We start from the raw sequence: 21,739 nt of genomic DNA on the forward strand, positions 1-21,739 counted from the left end.
CTCAAAACTGTGGCAATGACACTCAAAGTATAAGGTGGCATTAATATTACCTCTACAACCAATGGTTCCAAATACAATATGAACATATGTTGTACAAAAATAGTTCTAGCTAGAGATACATCTTCATGATCAGGTTTCATTACAATACTTACAGCCTGCAGCTCGGTGGCACAAACAGTACATGTAGATTTCTAATCTGTATTACGATGATTACAAAGCTGGAGGTGCCAGTATCATATCTGTAAAAAATAATTAGTGTTAAGTGAAAAAAAGGAACCAATAGTAGCAGTTCATAAAGATGAACTGAAGAGGTCATTTTCTTCCTAACTTTACTTACTTGAGTCCTATTTGGACTTGGGCTGTCTCTAGAGCTGCTCCGTCATCTTCACTATACGTCACATCTTCAATTTCACCTAATCTATGACAGATCAATAAATAATGTGCAAAAGGTCAATGATCTGGGCAGTCATTAATCTCCATGATTTATCTGGTTAAATTTGAGAACTAACTAAATAGATCATGGTTTTTAAATTTCCTCAGCAAGGGGCATGCTGGGGGATGCCTAAAAATTAAATGGATAGGATCTATATTCAGCACTGGATCTAGAGTTAGGTGTCACCACCCAAGGATTCATTGTGGACAAATTAAATTTTCGGCTCTGGAATTTGTGGCAGGAGAATACGCTAAAAGCAGTTAGCACAGCAGGGTTTAAAAAAGAACTGGATAAATTCTTGAAGGAAAAGCCCATAAGTGACTTGAGGAAATTTACTGCTCATCCCTGAGGTTAAGCAGTATAGAATTTCACTCATACTTTGGGAACTTGCCAGATACTTATGAGCTGTCTTAGCCACTGTTGGAAATAAGATGGGCTTGATACAGCGCTGCGTATGTCTAGTAGCACTATAGAAATGATAAGTAGTAGTAGTAGTTGATAAACAATTCTTAAATTTAATACATTATGAGATTAAGTTCACATTTCTGTTCTACTTTTCCAAGCAGTTCAGAGTGCATGACAATAAACAAAATCATACAAAGAAGTACGTAAATACTAGAACAAGTACATACATTCCACATTACTCCACCACCCCCAATTTATAATGAATTTCTATCATTCCATTTATGAAATAAAAAGGTTTTTAATGAACACCAAAATTCTATTCAGTTGCCTATCTTTTAATCTTGTCTAGTAAGGAATTCTATTCCACAGCTACCCTGGAATAAAAATGTCCTATCCAATTTTTTTACAGTAAAATTTTGGGATAGGCCAATACAATATTCTCTCTGAATACAATGTCCTCTTTATTACTAGAAGATTGGACTATCTGATAAGTATAAGCTGGGCCAATACCCTGTACAATTTTAAAAACAATACCATGTAAGATTAAAATACAAACTGAGACTTATTAAGGAGCCTGGGTTTGTCAAATATTAACTTGATGAAGTTGTTGTTATACAATCATATGAAAACAAGGCTCTCTTTGTCACAGTGCTCCACTTCTTCACATTAGGTGAGGCGAAAATGGTGGCTTCCAGAGATGACTGGAATTGTGTTCATTTTTCCAATGACATAAGTGACCCTTTTACTAAAAGGGCTTTAAGCCCTTAGGACCAAATTCTACATATGGTACTGAAAAAAACAAGCACAAAGTGCTATTCTATAAATGGCGCTCCGAGTTGGGATCCACGCCTACCTTTAGGCGTGAGGATTTACACCAACTGAAACCTGGTGTAAATCCTCGCACCTAAATTAGGTGTGGTTCTACCAAATTCTGTAACACTGCGTGCAAATTCTTGGAATGCCCATGACCCACCTATGCTCCCTTTTAGGATCTGCGCATAAGAATTTACATACACATCTTTATAGAATAGTGCCAAACACAATGCATCCATAAATTCTAATTGCTGCCAATTAGTGCCAATAATTATTAGTGCCCAATTATTGGCGCTAATAGGCTTGTCACTCAATTAAATTGTGCGCTCAAGCTGAGCACATGTCCAAATTTGAACAGTTCACACATGCAAGCAGGCTACCACAGAAATGCATTAAAGCATTTGCAATATTTTGCCTGTGCTAACCTGCAAGTTACTGATTTTGTGAAAATATGTTTTCGAGGGGGCGTGTCATGGGCAGAGAGTGGATATTCCTGAGTCATCCAATTAGGGGGTCCTTTTACCAAGCCACACTAAAAGGTGTCCGCACATGGGTTTTCTGTGCGCTGGCGCCACGTCTAGCATGGTGGTAAAATGGCTGCAGTGCCATATTTTTTTTTTGTAATGGCCAAATGCTAATTTCTCCATTAGCGCATTGCCATTACCAGGGAGCCCTTACTTCCACCTATTTAGGAGGTGCTACGGGGTTCCCTTGCTAGTCCCACACTAAGGAGGAGATTCTATATATGGCACCTAAAAAAAATCGGTGCCAACTAAGCGTATTCTACAATCGGCACCTAGATTTAGGCACCGATTATAGAATAAACCTAGTTGATATTTCAGCTTCTAAATCTGCACACATCCATTTACACCAACTAAAACATGGCGTAAATCCTGGTGCATAGATTTAGGTGCACTGGGCCATATTCTATAACTAGGTGCCTCAACTTTGGAACGCCCATGAAATGTCCATTTATCCACCCTTAACCATGCCCCTTTTTGCCTGCACGCATTAGAAGTTCGGTGCACATCTTTACAGAACACGCTTAGCGAGTTGTGTGCCTAAATTCTAATCAGTGCCAATTAGTGCCACTTGTAACCACTCGCCTCCACCTACCCTCCCTCTCCTCCTTCCTGTACACATTAATTGATTTGATTACTTTATTTTTTGTCTATTAGATTGTAAGCTCTTTGAGCAGGGACTGTCTTTCTTCTATGTTTGTGCAGCGCTGCGTACGCCTTGTAGCGCTATAGAAATGCTAAATAGTAGTAGTAGTAGTAGTGCTCATAATTGCTTAAGTGCCGACATCAACACTCATTAGCTTGTTCAGCAAACTAAGTTACACGTGGTGTTATAAAATCTGCGTCGATTTCGACGCCTAAATCTAAGCACACTATTACAGAATCTGGGGGTAATAGGGTAGCACGCATTAATGCTCCCATGTTACATGAATAGTGCAGAGGTGCCTGCTCTCCGCCCATGGGCACATTGAGAGGAAAACCACCGTGGGACACCTTTTAGCATACGGTAGGCCCACATTAGGCTTACTGCGCCTTAGGAAAAGGGCTCTTTAGTGCTTTATGATTAGCGCCTGCTAACCAGAAAACACAGAGTTAACGTAAGAGTACTTAGCACCTCCTAAACAGGAGGTGGTTAAGTGCTCGCGCATTAACTCTATGCAGGTACTGCACGCTAATGACATCAGCACACAACGTACACTAAAATATTTTTTAAAACACCAAAAGTGCTGCATTAAATCTTGAGTTTAGCGCGGTACAATCCCAAGTTACCAGGTGTTAAGCCCAGATTCTAGCACCTTTTAGTAAAAGGGCCCCTAAATTGTTTACATATGACCAGATTTCATTTAAGAAAATGGATGTCTCGCAGTTCTGGCCCCTATATGAAGAGGCTTCTATAGGTTTTTATGTAATTTTTGAGAAAGAAATGAAAGCACAGTAAAAATAATCCACGTAAAAGACCATTTTATTGCTTGTACGTACGGTTTTACAGAAGGCTCATAGACACCACTGTCTCCAGCCACAGACTCATCTGATACAGCTGCTGACACACAGGCAGTCTTCTCTTCCAGCAAGTGCTCTGCATCTCTTCTCTGCAAGTCAACCTCTACAATTGGAGACAAAAGGTACACCAAGTTAATATTTGATTCACTGTCCTTTAGAGACCTTTCAGAGTGATTTACAGTAATAAAATTTATAAATAACATTTTAAAAATGAGAAACAATATAAAATAGGAGAGAGAACAGTTGATAGTCTGGCAGACCCCAGGGTTTTTCAACCACACTCGACTTGCTATAGGACGAAGGGAAAATAAAATCATAATTAAAATGCATTCCTAAAAAGGAAAATTTTGAGATCTGTTTTGAATTTAGCATGAGAACATTCTAAACAGGGTAGGAACAACTACACTGAATATTTTTGCACAATGAAATCATAGCAGACATTTCTTAAGAATGGTAGTACAAGGTGATTAGCTTGAGAAGATCTTAGATTCCTGGCTGGAAGATATGGTATATGGAACTGTGAAAGGTAGAGAGGTGTTCCAGCACTCACCAATCTTTCTGCTGCCACAACCCCATTTTCACACGGCCACAGAAAGTGCATAACCCCCAGGTATAGCAGAACAATGACATCTTATGGAGCACCTAGCCAAGTTGTGATCCCAAATCTGGGTTTTGCACCCCCATTTGAGGTTGAAACCCATAGTTTGTAATGCTCTGCCCTAAATGGAATACTGCAGTCAGGCAGCATCGTGTGGCCTGGGATAATGATCTGACCAGCTAGTAAGTACACCCACTCATCTCAGAACTGGCACAGACAGAAAGGAGCTGGCTTTCTCCAGTAGCAGACTTGGTAAAGAAGAAGAAAAATACATCAACAGCTGTAGCTGCAAAATACTACGGGGTCCCTTTATTAAGCTGCAGTAAGCACTAGCACATGCCTACTGCAGCTTAAAAGGGCTTATGTCAGGGTGCGCTGAGACATCCCACAGTAAGATTCAAATGTGTGTGCCACCTATGCGCTAAAAATATTTTACATTTTTTCACTGAGGGGGCGTGTCGGGGCAGGGAGTGGGCATGTCTATGCTAATCAGTTAACACATCAGCATTCCACTCTCTAAATAATTAGCATAAGGTTAGCATGTGAACTTGTACCACCTACAAATAGGTGGTGTTAAGGGCCCATGCGCTAATGGCAACTGTTCAGATAAGTGAAGTTACAATTTTATACTAAAAGAAAATTGATTATATAAAAAAATAAGTTGTGATGGGACCGATGAAGATGATGATGCAATCTGGATTCCCTTGAAGTGCTTTGGGAACAGTATTGCTGAGGAACCATACCTAACATTTATGTTATCTTTGAAAACTTTTTGGTTTGTGGGAACCTTGGTGTTAACATTAGCGTGTGGTCATTAATGCCAAAGATAGAAAATCGGTCATTTTACTACAGCGCTAAAAATGGCCTTAATATGTGGGAAAGACCCGTGTAAGGGTGCGCTAAGTCCACTTTTTAGCGCTGCTTTGTGTAGTGGAAGTGAATTTTAAAGATTGTTTTTCAACTCTGCCTTGACTGACCAGTGCACTCGGGGTCTGTAAAACAAGTCAGAATGTGGAAGATAAGGCATGTCTCTTATCAATTCAGTTTGTGCAGGAGGGAAACAGGATATGCTCCGAGTTCAGGAGATGAGCCACCTGACCAGTGGTTTGTTTACTTGAGCCGGAAGCATGTGACTGCATCCTCATGTACATTCCTGTAATTTTCCTTAGCTCTGAACATGAGTTCTAAGCCTTATAAAAAGGGGAGTTTCTTTCAGTGAAATTGGGAGCTCATCTGTGAGTAACATACAAACTGCGCAGAGAACCATGTTTCCTAATCAAAGAAGCTCCCGGCTTTCGCTGTGAACAGGGCCCCCCCCAGCTGATGATAAGAGCCTGGATGATGTAAGGACCAGTGATGATTGTTTTATTGCTTCTTTTCCTGATCTAGGAACTCTTAGCATGGCTTAGATGTAGAGACCAATGATGTAATGATTGTTTATAGATAGATATTGTTTCTTTTTACTTTAATCTCATGTCGAAAATGATTCCTTTGTAATTGATGACATAACATATGTTACAAACCAACCTACTACCATAACGTATTCTTATTTAAAATGTATGAATGCAACTTAATGCAATACCCTTTAATAACTATGTCAAATAGACCAAGCTATCACACACGAACCTATATGCAATATCATAATGTATTCTTCTTTACCATGTATGCACGCACCTTAATGCAATAACATTTGTAATTTTGTTAACCGGAAATGGCAATTGCCACTACGGCAAATGTAAGCCACATTGAGCCTGCAAATTGGTGGGAAAATATGGGATACAAATGCTACAAATAAATAAAATAAAATAAATATAGCTAATCATTGTGTGTATATAGCTTAATCATTGTATGTGTATATATATACAGTGCTTTTTCTGTAGAAAAAAGGGTGCCGGTACTCATTATGGGTGGGGTCACCACATATGACTCCACCCCTATTATAGCCACACCCTTTATAACAGCCATGGTGCATATAAACAGACATCATTGAAAATATTATACTAGTATAGGAGAAAAAAATAACGTGAATTTTTTCATTATAAATAATTTCTGCAAGCTATTACAGCTCCAGTGCAAAATAAGACAGCAGATATAAATTCTCAAATTGGACATATTCCAAACACTAAAATAAAATAAAATGATTTTTTCTCCCTTTGTTGTCTGGTGACTTTGTTTTTCTATCCATATTGGTCCCAGTCTCTGATTCTGCTGCTCTCTATCTGTTCTCTTAACTCAGTTTCCAGGGCTTCCTTTCCATATATTTCTTTACTTTCCTCCTTTCTTCTTCATTTCTTGCCCTACATCCATAAGTAAAAGCTGGGTCCTCCTCCGTGGAATTGACTGGAGGAAGTATAACATGGATCCAGCTTTGCCTATTTTCTCCATCCATGTCCAGCACTTCTCCTCTCTCCTCCACTCCATCCATGTCCAGCATTTCTCCTCTCTCCCCGCCAACTCCTCCATCCATCCATGTCCAGCAATTCTCTCTTCCCTGCCCTTCCATCCATGTCCAGCATGTCTCCACTCTCCCCTGCCCTCCCCTCTCATCCATGTCCAGTGATTCTCCTCTGCCCCCTGTCCTTCCCTGCCATCCATGTCCAGCGAATCTCTCTCCCCTGACCTCCCCTCTCATCTATGTCCAGCAATTCTCCTCTGCCGCCTGTCCCCTGCCCTCCCCTCCATGTCCAGCAATTCTCTCTTCCCTGTCCTCCCCTCAATGTCCAGCATGTCTCCTCTCTCCTCTGCCCTCCCCTCCTATCCATGTCCAGCAATTCTCTCTTCCCTGCCTTCCCCTCAAATCCATGTCCAGTGATTCTCCTTTCTCCCCTCCCCTCCATGTCCAGCAATTCTCCTCTCTCCCCTGCCCTCCGTCCCCTCCATGTCCACTGATTCGTTCAAACCCCAGCCCTCCCTCAGCTCCATGACTTTCCATGAAATCTTTAATTTACCCAAAGTCGCGGCGAACCGGCAGTAAAAACAGCTGACAGGCAGGCAGGCTGGCTTACCTCCTCGTCACTTCCCTTCCCTCTCAGCGCCTTCCTCTGATGTAATTTCCTTTCCGCGACGAGAAGGCAAGCCTGCCTGCCAGCTGTTTTTACTGCCGGTTCGCCGTGACTTCGGGTAAATTAAAGATTTCTAGGAAAGTCGGGGAGCTGAGGGAGGCAGGGCGGGGGGGGGGGGGGGGGGGAGCACGGGTGCACGAACGGAAGGGAGGGGGTTGGTGAGCCGGACCTCACAAAAAAGGTCTCATTTACCTAATACGAATCCAAAAGAATCCACAGTAATTGTGTAGTCTGTGCCAGTGAAGCAGGCTGTAAAAATCCATAGCAGTGCATCTGGGGGCTTCAGAATCGCAGATTAAGGCCGTGACAAACATCTATTATCTCTACTTGATGACATCTCTTCTTAGATATAATATGAACTGTTGCCAGTCTACACTTTTCTTTTACATTACAAAAAAATCCCTTTCCTACTGTCCCAAAACAATCCCAGATCATAACACTTGAAACACAGAAGAGCAATGACTGTTGCAGGACACAATACAATGGAGGTAATCTTTGCACAAGACGGCAGCTTTTCTTTAGTTAAACATTAACCCTACAATTTGTATCCCAAGTGCTTTGCTACTGTTTTATCAAATGTGGTTTCAAGGCAAACCACCAGTAATGAAGCATCTTTTCGTTTAACTATATTTTTGTACAAAGATGTTTATTTAAAAAAATTAAAAATCCTTAAAGACCGAAAAAATTGGCCCTATGCAGTTCTGTAAGAAATTTAACTACCTTCATTAAAACCTATTTTAATACAGCTGGATTTATACCACTAACCATCTTTTCATTTCTAATCTATACTCATTCACAATAGGTGTCTTGCAGCGAGTACTGGGCATTCATTTCAAAGTGGAAACCAAACTTGTACTAATTTCTGAGCCCTCTGTAGTTCTTTCATCTGCAAGTGAGCAAGTGTACTGGTAGTCCCTATGCCCCCATCTGAGTCATGACTCTGTATCTGGTTAAAATCTTTGAGCTTTAAGACTGCACATTAGAGACCCAGCTACTGAATTTCTACTTTCAGCTGTGGTGGGAAGATATGCTTTTCATCCCCCTTGATAATAAACTGCCTTTTCTTCCCTTTGTGTGGGGTAAGGGTGATGACATAACTTATTGATTACCCACAGGAATAACCACAGCCAGTCTGAAACTGACTTTGACAATGACAAAGAAAGACAATGGAAGGGCTGTGAGATTAATTCAGCTTGGTTCAAGAAGCCAAACAGGGACCTGCTCAGAGGGGTAAAGACAGATACAAAGAAAAAACAAGCTTTACTTCTGAGGTGTTACCTGGCAAGGTACTAAGAATCAGGAGTATGTTTACCTGCACAATGTTTAATACAATTCAGTGTAAATGTCTGTGCCTATAATGTATGTGTAATTTCTGCTGCTTACATGGCAGTATTTTATAAAGACATTTAGGTATCAGCGGCGCTCATTTTCAAAGCAGACAGATGTCTCAAAATGGCAAAAAACATCCATGTGCTGAAAACCTCCAAATTGTAATTATCAAAAGGCAGAATTTGCATGTTTTACACTGCAGTTCATCCAAATAACGAGGGGGCGTTTTGGAAGCATGTTTTAGATAAGACGAGGGGAGACCCAAAATTAGGACGTTTTCCAGTGATAATGAGAAGAAATGTTCAAGGCAAAAAAGGAGCCTCTCAATATTGAAAAACACTTAACCGGCCAGGAATGGCACCTAGCCAGTTAAATGGCACTTAACTGGCTATCCAGCAATATTCTTTATTTAATTATTTTTTTTATTTATATTTTATTACATTTATTAAGCAAACTTATAAATGTACCAGCAAAATCAGCAAAAACAAGACTCATGAAACATAAATAGGAAATATTCCTTCAAACTCAGTCCACAGTTCTTGACCAAGATACAAGGAAATAACTCAGGAAAACATTTTATGATTAATCCAAATCTATGGAGCAGAAGAAAAGTCTAACACTCACAACCAATTTATACGGCATATTATCATCAAGGGGGCTCATTCAAGGAAGCATTTCTGTCACCCTCCTTATAAGAAATAAATTCCTGCAATTTCTTTGGGTCAAAAAACCCCCATAATTAACTGCACTTAGAAATACCAAACACCTACAGGCAAATTTTAATACAAAAGACCCACCCAGAGAGAGAAATCTTGGTTTTAATACCAAGAATTCTCATCTTCTTTTCTGTGTATCTTTAACTAAGTCAGGAAAAACTTGAACCTTAGACCCCCCCCCCCCAAAAAAAAAAGTGAATTCATATATTGAAAATACAAACAAAATATATTGTTTCTATCTGGTTCCAGAGCGAAAGTCACTAAGAGTCATCCTTTACGTTATAACCTCCAGAAAAATTCAGTGAGGTTTAAATCAGGTTGAGGATCCACAGAAGAGGTTCTCAAGATTCCAGATAAATATTAACTATAGGAGGAAGCACCTCAACCGGAACTCCCAATACTTAAAGGAAATATTTCTTCCGCATATCTAATGCTGGAATTAGTGGAGATTTAGGAAAATTTAAAAATCTTAAGTTATTCCTTCTTCCATGATTATCTAAATATTCTAGCTTCCAAGCTAGAATATCTCTCTCCCTGCCAATCACTGAAGCAAAACCCTATAACTGTTTTATTTCACCATCTACTAAATTGTAGACAACCGAAGATCTAGATTTCCAGATACAGTCTGACACGATTGTTTAAGATAACAAACTTCACCCCTGACGGAGCTAGTAATTTGAAGAAAGGAAGAATTCAAACCTTGAATGGCGTCCCACAAGGACTCCAAGGTTACCACAGCTGGTCTTGTTAAACCTCCAGGTTCAGTAACAGCAGCTCCCAAGTTCAAAGGGATAACAGGCTCAATAGCCTGCATTTCCTCAGATTTTCCAACACCTGGGGAAGAGGCAGCAACAAGATCTCTTCTTGCAGCCAGGGAGACACTAACCACTTCAGGCGTCTCACCACCCCGAATCACCGCCGACGCCGAACTGCTTCTGGGCCTTCGAGGAGCTGTGCTAGAGGGAGGGCTAAGCGACACTCCCTCTATGCTGCAATCCTACGGGGAAACCGCAGATCCAATTGAAGCGGGTGCAGGCTCTTCCAGCGTTTGGATGCCAAACCTATCCAGAGTTGCCTGGCGAAAGGTAGGATTACCTCCCGGGCTAGAGGAGGAAAAAGCCCTGGTCTTTCCTTTTCATTTCCCCATGTCTAGCATGGGGAAAGTCTCCACAACACCAGGTAAACTCTCGGGAGTCAGGAGCTCACAAACGCCTGACTGATCCAGTGGGAGATAGTTGAATATTCCCGGTCAGTGGCTAAGAGATAACTGGCTATATCACATGATATAGCCAGCTATCCCCAAATATTCACCACATAGTCGGCTATTATAGGCGGCCACATTGGGCCGCTTAAATAGCTGAAATATGTTTGGCTGGTTTAAACTTAACTGGCTATCTCTGAATATTAACGTAGTCAGTTAAGTTTAAACCAGCCAAAAATAAACCGGATATTTAATGGTGGTAACCGGAAATGGTCCAGCATTGAATATCTGGGCTGACCATCGACCATGGGAGTTAGCTGGGCTCCCTCCCGCGGTCTGAATATCGGCATAGATTATTTATCTAGACCCGTTTCAATCACGTCCAGAGTACAAAAAGGTGCCCTGATTGAACAGCTGACCACTGGAGGGATGACGTCACGACCCTTCTTTCATCTCCCAATGGTTACTGATTCTTTCCCCTAAAAAGTGAAAGTGACAGTGGATACCAGGCTCTATGGGGTCCTTTTACTAAGGTGTGCTGAAAAATAGCCTGCGATGGTGTAGATGTGTATATTGGGCGTGTGCAGGTCCGTTTTTCAGCAGGTTTGCAAAAAAAGGCCCTTTTTTTTAAAAGAAAAAAATGGATGTGTGGCAAAATTAAAATTGGAACGCATTCATTTTGGGCCTGAGACCTTACTGCCACCCACTGACTTAGCGGTAAGGTCTCACGCATTAACGTCAGTGAGTGTACAATGCTGATTACTGCCCAGTTAGCGCCGCTCGCCAGAAAATAAAAAATATTTTCCAGAACATGTAGCAGATGCACGTCAAAAAAGAAATTACAGCCTGGGCCACGTGGTAGCCGGGCGGTAGTTCAAAATTGACGTGCATAGGATGCGCGTATGCGCCTATGTGGCTTAGTAAAAGGGCCCCTATGTCAGATTAAGGTGTGATGGACATTCCTAATAAAAGTAGTAAGCAAGTACAAGGAGTAGACTGTGGTCAGTGCAGTGGACGTTGGAACAATGGGATCCAGGTGTAACTCTCACTTTAACTCTTATTTCTGCATAAATATGCGAGTCCTCCTTGTACACAGAAATATCTGCTATACCTGAACTTATAAGAAACCTACAATCGTGATGGCTAACATAATGGTGCACCTTTAGGTACAGTAGGTTTTTATCTGTTCTTGGAGGGCTTACAACATATAAGTGAATTGAGGTGGGATTTGTACCTGGGTCCCATTGTTTAAAGTCCACTGCACTGATAACTAGACCTCCCCTCTACAGAAACATCTGTGTGGCCATTTTTGTACAAATGATGCCAGACAGACATTTTTCTGCCTGGTTTTTTGGTGCTCATATTTGGACATTTCATTTCGGAAAATAGCTGTTCGTTTTGGACATTTTCAGCACAAGAATGTCCATCTCATGTGTTTTTCGAAGAGGAAATCTCAACGTTTTTCCTGTTTGAAAATGGCTGTGAAATGGATGATTTGGGGGGGATTTTAAGATGTCCCAATTATGACTTAGATGCTCTTTCAAAAATATCACTCTATGTGTCCTTATAAAATAGCACTTTAGTAGGTAATTATTTGCCCTCTTCTACTAGGCATCCCCTTATAAAACTGCATTCTGTGTCACTTTCTAGCACCTGAACATTTAAGCCCTCATGAACTATGTTAGTTAAGAAACAAATATAAAAATATAGAAAGCACTGTAGAAATGACAAATCTGCGCTGTATTCATATGTCCAGAGTGTTCATCTCATTATTAGCAGTCAGTTAACATTTGCTTTCTTCACAGGCTCTCTAATTCTCCCTCTTGCCGAGCAATACTTTTCCAATTTAGAATAAGAATCTAAGAAATGCCATGCTGGCTCAGACCAAGTGTCCATCAAACCCAGAATCTTATCTCTAACACTGGACTGTCTGGGTCAGCTGAGAAGTAATCAGCACATCCAAAAGAGGAGATCCTACTACTACTATAAATCATTTCTATAGCGCTACCAGTCGTACGCAGCGCTTCACAATTGAACATGAAGAAAAGACAGTCCCTGCTCAAAAGAGCTTACAATCTAAATCAGGACAGGCAGACAGGACCAATAAGGATAAGGGTAGGACAGACGGAAGGACACATAGGGAAAGGGACTATTGAAGAGAGGAAGACAAGATAAAGGTTACGAGCAAGTGACAAGTTAGGAGTCAAAAGCAGCATCAAACAGGTAGGCCTTTAGCCCGGATTTGAAGGCGGCCAGGGATGGAGCTAGACGTAACGGCTCAGGAAGCCCATTCCAGGCATAAGGTGCGGCGAGACAAAAGGAACGGAGTCTGGAGTTAGCGATGGAGGAGAAGGGTGTAATTAGGAGAGATTTGCCTAGTGAACGGAGTTCCTGGGAAGGAGTGTAGGGAGAGATGAGGGTGGAGAGGTAGTGAGGGGCTGCAGAGTGAATGCACTTATAAGTCAATAAGAGGAGCTTGAATTTTATACGGAAATGGATAGGGAGCCAGTGAAGTGACTTCAGGAAAGGGCTGATATGGGCATAACGACTTTGGTCATGCCCTTCCCTGATGCCTAATTACAGATGTTAGAAGTGGTAATTCCTATATCTAGTTGGCTATTATTTGGTAATGAATCTGTCCTCTGGATACTTGACTAAGGGGTTCATTTTCAACGCACTCAGTCAAAGTTCCATAGGTTACTATGGAACTTTGTAAGTGTTTTGAAAATATGCCTCCAAACGTTTTAAAATCTACCCATACTACTAAGCTCCCCTAGCAAGAAATTTTCACAGCTTAATTGCGCTCTGGCTGAATATCATTTTCTTTCATTTGTTTTAAATCTGCTACCAGTCAGTGTGACCCCTTGCATTCCACCAGTCCTTGCCATGCTTTTCCCAGTCTTTTGTCCTATTGGCCCTCTCTTTCTTCCTTTCCAGCTCATATTTGCATATTCATCCACTTATTATGCTCATCAGTGTCTACTGGTGATTATCACAATTAGATTATTGCAACAAGAGTATACTTGGGTGTCTCTAATAGACTGTTGATCCAATAGCAGAACCTTCAGAATACAGCAGCAAACTTATTTTGAGAGGTAAATGATGGAAGTGGGTCACACCATTTTTAAAGGTTCTTCATTGGTTGCCAATTCCTGCGTAAATTATTTTTAAACTACTCTACATTATTTGTAGTCTGGTAGCAGGTCCTAGATAGAAGCTGACTGTTGTGGTACATGTGTGTACCCATAAAATAGGAAGGTATAGTAGGGAGACTCTAGAAGTCAAATTTAGGACTTTAGGTAGGGACAGAAATTCAAAATCTCCAGGGTAGCATTCCCTGCAGTGCTCCTAGTTCCATACACAGGATCCTAGAGGCAGGCAGAGATTCAAATAGCAAAGTGCAGAAGAGATGATGGTACAGAGAGGAGGGCTTTCGATTTGTAAGGAACTAGGGAACATTCTGGGGAAGGAGAGCCTATTGCGACAGGACGGGTTCCACCTTAATTCACAGTGGAAATCAACTGCTAACACTAACAATTATAAAGGAGAAAGAGAAACTGATAGATGCTCAGGAATGCATGGCTTTGGGTGAAGTATCCCAGGATACTACTCTCAATTAAAGTTAGACCCTGATAGGGAACACATGATTAAAACTGACAAATTCCGGGGGGGGGGGGGGGGGGGGGTTAACTTGGAGGAGAGAAAAAATATAAATGCTCCTAAATTACCTGAATCAATTGCTAACAAAAAGTAAGAGGTTAATAGATTTAGTTGTCTCTGTGAGAATGCCAGATGCCTACATGCAAGACTGGAGTGTTACCATAAATAAATTAACCGAAGAAATAGTCATAATAAACATTTCAGAGACTTGGTCGAAATAGGATAACCAACTGGATATTCTGATACCAGAGTATAAAATCTATCATAATCATAAGGAAGACTGAACTGGTAGCTGGGTAGCACTGTTTGTTAAGGACAGCATAGATACAAGTAAGGTAAAATTCAACAGGATATAAACCATGTATCAAAGGGAAAAATACTCATAAAAATGACAACTTCCTATCATTGTGTGGGATGTTATAATACAATGCCCAAGCATGATGATTATTCTCAATGATATACTCCATATAAGACACATTTATTGTTTCACATAGAAAAAAATATTTTTTAGTGGACCATCAGAGTGAACTATATTTATGTGAAGATTTATTTCATCGCATTTCATCATCAGTCCATTTTTTCATTTAGTGTACCTATTCAAGAGAGGTTTAACAATATAAGAACATATTTTGAAATACTAGGTCAGGCCAACAGTCCCTCTAACTTAGCATCCTGCTTCTAATACTGGCCAATACAGGTCGGAGTATCTGGGAGAATCCCACAGATTAGCAAGATTCTATGCTACTGATCCCAGGGATAAATATTGACTTTCCCTTTGTCTACCATACTTTTTTTATTTTTGTTACATTTGTACCAATGCGGCTTACATATTGTATACAGGTACTTATTTGTACCTGGGGCAATGGAGGGTTTAAGGGACTTGCCCGGAGTCACAAGGAGCTGCCTGTGCCTGATATGGAATCAAACTCAGTTCCTCAGTTCCCCAGGACCAAAGTCCACCACCCTAACCACTAGGCCACTCTTAATAGCAGTTATTGGACTTTTCCTCCAAGAATTTGTCCAAACCTTTTTTAAACCCACATATGCTAATTACTTTTACCACATCCTCTGGCAATGAGTTCCAGAGCTTAAATATTCAATAAGTGAAAAAAAATACTTTCTTCTATGTTTTAAAAGTATTACCAAGTAACTTCATGGAATGCCTCCTCCTCTTTGTACTTTTTGAGAGTACACAATCAACTCACATTTACCCATACTACTACACTTAGGAACTGGTAGACCACTATCATATCCCCCCTCAGCTGTCTCTTCTCCAATCCCTACCTCTTAAGCCTTTCCTTATATGAGAGGAGTGCCATCCCCTTAATCATTTTGGTCGCCCTTCTTTGAATCTTTTCTAATTCCATATATCTTTTCTGAGATACGGTGACAGAACTGTACACAACACTCAAGGTGAGGTTGCTCATAGAGTGATGCAGAGGTATTATAACATTCTTTGTCTTATTTTCTATTCCTTTCCTAATAATTACTAACATTCAGTTTGCATTTTGTCCCACCACAGCACACCGAGTGGAAGATTTCAATGTATTGTCCCCAATGACTCCTAGATCTTTTTCTTGGCTAGTGACTCTTATGTGGAACTAGCATAAAGATGGAATGATTTGGATTATTCTTCATGATGTACATTATTTTGCACTTATCCACATTAAATTTCATTTGCCATTTGGATGTTCAGTCTTCCAATTTTCTAAGGTCCTCCTGCAATTTCTCATATTCTGCATGCAATATCACCTCACTTGTCATTCCCATTTCCAGATCATTTATAAATATGCTAAAAAGCACCAGTCCCAGTACAGATCCCTTAGGCCCTCCAATATGCTTTTTCCTTACCATTGAGAGAATTGGCCATTCAACCCTACCTTTGTTTTCTATCTTTTAACCAAATTCCCAATCCACAATATTACATTGAGGGGCATAATTGAACGGGGCCAGCCATCTATATGGCCGGCCCCGTAAAGCGGCGTCCCGACCGTATTATCGAAACAAGATGGCCGGCTATCTTTCGTTTCGATAATATGGTCGAAGCCGGCCAAATCTCAACATTTGGGCCGGCTTTAGAGATGGCCGGCATTGGTTTTCAGCGATAATGGAAACTAACGGTGGCTATCTCAAACCCGGCCAAATCCAAGGCATTTGGTTGTGGAAGGAGTCAGCATTTGTATTGTACTGGTCCCCCTCACATGCCAGGACACCAACCAGGCACCCTAGGGGGCACTGCAGTGGACTTCAAAAATTGCTCCCAGGTGCATAGCTCCCTTACCTTGTGTGCTGAGCCCCCCCAAAACCCACTCCCCACAACTGTACACCACTACCATAACCCTTAGGGATGAAGGGGGCACCTACATGAGGGTACAGTGGGTTTTGGGGGGGGGGGGGGGTTGGAGGGCTCATGTAACAGGTAGGGGGGTGAGCCTGGGTCCACCTGCCTGAAGTGCACTGCACCCACTAACAACTGCTCCAGGGACTTGCATACTGCTGTCATGGAGCTGAGTATGACATTTGAGGCTGGCATAGAGGCTGACAAAAAATGATTTATAATTTTCTTTGGGTGGGAGGGGGTTGGTGACCACTGGGGGAGTAAGGGGAGGTGATCCCCGATTCCCTCCGGTGGTCATCTAGTCAGTTGGGGCACTTTTTGGAGGCTTGGTCCTAAAAATAAATCGACCAAGTGAAGCCGGCCAAGTGCTTGTCAGAGCCGGCCTTCTTTTTTCCATTATCGGCCGAAGCCGGCCATCTCGTAACCACGCCCCCGTCCCGCCTTCCATACCCTGCCGAAATGCCCCCTTTAACTTTGGCCGGCCCTGCGACGGAAAGCAGTTGGAGCCGGCCAAAATCGGCTTTCGATTATACCAATTGGGGCCGGGTTTAGGAGATAGCCGGCCATCTCCCGATTTGTGTCAGAAGATGGCCGGCCATCTCCTTCGAAAATAAGCAGGATTGACTCCTATCCCTTGGCTTTTTAGTTCTGAAAGTCTAGATGTACTACATCAACCAGCTCACCCTTATCCACATGAACATTTGCCAGCCATAATTGTATAGTTTCAAAAATACTAACTAATCCAGGGGACCAAATCAGGGAAGGTGGTTACATTTAACTGCACTATTTACAGACGATTCAAAATACAGCAGCTCACATTATTTGAGGAGCTTCAAAATATGACAGAATTACTCCACTGTTAATATCAATTGCACTGGCTTCCAATAGAAGCTAGGATAAAATTTAAAATTCTTACATTCACACACAAAGCATTTTACTTATCTAGTCCATCGTATTTGTCTAATCTTACTATCCCTTATACACCAGCGTGGACACTTCAGTCGTTGATAGACAACAGATTTGTAATTCCATCTCCATCCAAAGCTAGATGGGAATCAACGAGAACATCTGCATTTTTCTTCTTAGCCCCCACCCTTTGGAACTGCCTTCCTAAAGAACTTAGGCTTGAAGACTCCTACACTCATTTCCGCAAAATTTTAAAAACGCATTTTTTTCGAGATGTATTTGAAGATAATGTTTAATACAAAACTAAATATAATATAACGGAAAGGGATAGGAGAAGAAAAGAAAGAAGAAGGGGGAGAGAGAGAATAGGAGAAAAGGGGAAAGAAAGGTTGGAAAAAAAGAGAATATACTTTTCTTTTCTATATTTCTCCAGATTTTATTAAATGTTTTTATGATTATGATTATAGCTTAAGTAATTCGTATGAATTGTTTTTAATTGAGTGGTTTGCTGTGCTTTCCTATCATAAATTGATTCCAGAGTATGTTTTAAAGTATTGTAACGTTATATTTTAATGTTATATTACATTGTAAACCGTTCTGACTTACCTTTGTAATAAGTGACGGTCTAGTAAATGAATAAACGATAAACATCTCTTCCAAAATGAAATGTATAGCAGTGGGAATATACTACCATCCGATTGAATGTTTCTTTTTAACCTACCCTTCTAATCTTCCAATTTAACATTATATTTACTCTTTTCTTTCTCATATTAACAGTTCTATGTTGAAGAGGCAGACCATGAAATACTAAGAGAGATAAAAATGTTAATAAAATTGGCATCAGAATAATAAGAGTTTTCAATTATTCCAATATTAAGTGGCTCATTTGGACATGTCATGACACATCATGTCAGTCCAGCCTTGCCTAGGTGTCTCGCCCGCTGGCAGTTGGGGACTAGCCAGCCCTTGGGTTGACTGGGTAGCATCAACTCGGCTGCAGCCCAAGGGCCCATCCCGGGTTGTGACAGTGTTCAATACTCGGTGATGCTGTTGGCATATCTTTCTGCCTTGGTTTTTTATGTATTTGATTAGGGACAAAGGTTTACAACTGTTTTCAGCTTGCTTCAAATACTGTGAAAGAGAGGAACTCCCCTCAGTGCAATATTCCAATGGGTAAGATAAGAGTGCTCATCCATGGACACCTGCTGAGATACTTCCCTAGCAACAATAAAACACATGGGGGCTGGTACTGAGACTGCAGGAGGGAACCCAGCTAACTCCCACGGTCAGCGGCAAACCCGGAAATTCAATGCTGGGGCAGTATCCGGCAACTGGTGTTGAATTTCTGGGGTTTTTTGACCACTAAAAACAGCCAGTTCAGCTGATATTCATTCCTGACCAGCTACGTTATAGTGGCTAAAACTAGACCTGCTATATATATGCAGGTCTATTTGTCTGCTAAACTTAGCCGGTCAGCAAATGAATATTGGCACTAACCAACTATGCCATGCGATGTAGCCTGTGACAGGCTAGCCACTAAGCAGTAATATTCAGTTGAGATAGCTATCTCGATTTGAATATTAGTGCTTAGCTGTTTTTAGGCTATTTAACCAGCAAGGAGCCATTCCTGAGATAGTTTTAAATATCAGACAAATTGTGGTTGAAGGTAGCAAAACAGGATGGGACACTAGAGCTATACCCCAGACAGCATCAGCAAAAACAATGATGGGAATGTGTGTGTGTAGGGAGAGGGGGCTAGGGAATAAGGACAGAGCTTGGTTTGTTTAGCCCTCCAATGTAAAAAGATATTCTGCTGCCCCTGTAAGCAAGCCACTAATCACTTATAATATAGAGTATATTCTTTTTTACTGACACTTCCTTTTATGTTCTCCTTATGGCTTCATCTTGAATGACAGGCACAACATTCTCCAGAAGTGAGACATAACTCAGACTCCCCCTCTAGCTACATTAACTCCCAAACCTCCATCAAGCAGATTGTCAATCGTTCCGCCTAGTAACTTTGTGAAATATAGACTAGTGTTCACCAGAGAATGAACTGTGTAGAGGCTCATTACACCAAGGACCTCAGCTTTTTTTTTTACCACATTCAAAAATGCACTGACTGCTATAAGAGTTCAAAATCTACCACCCTTCACACATTTATCACAAGCTGAATTCTAAACTAGTAAGTATCCTGCTCACATGGTGGCAGTGTTGTACGCAAAACGAGCACTACAAAATGGCCAACAAGAATAGGCTCCCATTGCCGCTACTGTAAATGTAGGAATAGAATTTATTTTGCAACCTGTGAATTGAAACAGGCGTTTATCTCGTAACATTCCTCTAAGATTTCAGAGAGCCACTGATCCAGTACAGTTAATTAGCTGCACAGCACAACTGTATAAGTCCCATGAGTGTTTCATTTCCATCCTTGGAAGGACAACTTTGAAAGGCTATACTGTAACTTGCCGAAAGCTTTCTGGCTCTGAATTTCACTAATAAGTACTCTTGGCATAGCCTTTACAGAAGTGTAGAAACCCAGAAAAGAACAAACTCTTTCCATCAAACTTATAATAATATTTTTATCAAAGCTGTATGTGCTAATAACCTCAGACCAGGCACTTTCTTGCTGAAAGAACCAATGCCAAAATTTTCTCCTTATGAATTGAACACTTTACCTCAAGACACGTTTAATTAGGGCTGAAAAAAAGGGATACCATTTTGCCTTCATAGAACCTTTGCAACTTTTCAAAAGTTTCAAAATGATTCACAAAACATTTTGAGCTTTGTAAAAAAAAAAAGGGGGGGGGGGATTTTTATAAGCTGGCGCCTACAGGTATACACCATTTAGGTGTGTCAAAGGCACCACTGAATGACAGGCACCTATATGAATACTATCCTATAAGATAGTGCCTCAGTACCATAGCGCCTAATTGCAAGGAGGTAAACATGTGGACGAGGCATGGGAGAGCCACGGGCATGTTTCCCAGTTATAGAATACTATAAATTACACGTGTCACTTGGCACACTTAGGCACACTAGTTTACGCCTACCACTGACGTGGAATAAAAGAGCATGTCTACACATGGGTTTATATACCTTCTTTTGTGACAATGTCAAAGCGGCCTAGTGGTTAGAGCACTGGTCTTGCAATCCAGAGGTGGCTGGTTCAAATCCCCCTGCTGCTCCTTGTGATCTTGGGCAAGTCACTTAACCCTCCAATGCCTCAGGTACAAACTTAGATTGTGAGCCCTCCTGGGACAGAGAAATATCCAGTGTACCTGAATGTAACTCACCTTGAGCTACTACTGAAAAAGGTGTGCGCAAAATCTAAATAAATAAATATCAAAGTCACAGAAAAAGTCAAGGAACTACAAAATTCAAATAGGAAAGTTGAGAACAAATTCAGAGAGAAAAGGAGGCCAAATGAAAAGGACACGCTGCTGAAACCAGGGGGAGGTGACTGGGGAGGAGTGGAAAGTAAAGTCAAGACCCAAACGCAATTGAGAACAGATGTGTTTTTAAGCCAGCCTTAGGGAAGGCTAACTCAAGACGGAAGTGTTTTGCTAATGAATTCCAAAGGGATGGTGCCAGGTAGAAGAAAGCAAACTTTCGCGTAGCATCAAGATGTGCTGAGGACAAAGAAGGAAAGTAGAGTTGGCGATCATCAGGAAGCGGAGCATACAAGCAAGGGGTGTAGGGGACAACATGCTCGTATTCTATGATGGAACCTTGGTGCCAAGAAGCCATTATAAAACTGGCGCTAAGTGCACGGCACTGGGATACCTAAACTGAAGCAGCAACATATAGAATTGCCCCAAAGGGCTTTTGGGCTGTATGTTTTAACAAAAACTACCTACTCATTCCAGGTAGATTATGCAATAAAATAAGTGAAACTGTGACGTACTAAACAGAAGATAATCAATAGACTCCTGTCATTCTTCATGCCATGCCTTTCCTTTGCCCACAAAGTAAAGTCATTCATTGTTCACAAGTGAATGTACTTAGGACAATGGTTATTGGCTGAGGGAGGGAAACAACCAAGAACTCTTTTACTGAATACATATCTATCCTTACATATCCTATCATATACTACTATTTATTTATTAGGATTTATTTACCCCTTTTTTTGAAGAAATTCACTCAAGGCGGTGTACAGTAAGAATAAATCAAACATAAGCAATATGCTAACTAAAACAAAACTTTAACACTAAATCATATTGCCTGCTTATGGTTTAGGGTTTACAGCTCACCTTT

General features: G+C 41.0%; 1 protein-coding gene across 1 annotated transcript in view; it reads right to left on the reverse strand.

Moving 5' to 3' along the window:
- WWC2 (WW and C2 domain containing 2) overlaps positions 1-21,739 on the reverse strand; it is a 306,912-nt gene that overhangs the window by 67,056 nt on the left and 218,117 nt on the right. The window contains exons 12-14 of the mRNA XM_030191517.1: positions 3,652-3,775; positions 338-418; positions 153-239 (exon numbers count right to left, since the gene is read on the reverse strand). Coding sequence (XP_030047377.1) covers positions 153-239; positions 338-418; positions 3,652-3,775 — 292 coding nt within the window. The remainder of the gene's footprint in view (positions 1-152; positions 240-337; positions 419-3,651; positions 3,776-21,739) is intronic.

Source organism: Microcaecilia unicolor, chromosome 2 (assembly GCF_901765095.1).
Source record: "Microcaecilia unicolor chromosome 2, aMicUni1.1, whole genome shotgun sequence".
Taxonomy (NCBI): Eukaryota; Metazoa; Chordata; class Amphibia; order Gymnophiona; family Siphonopidae; genus Microcaecilia; species Microcaecilia unicolor.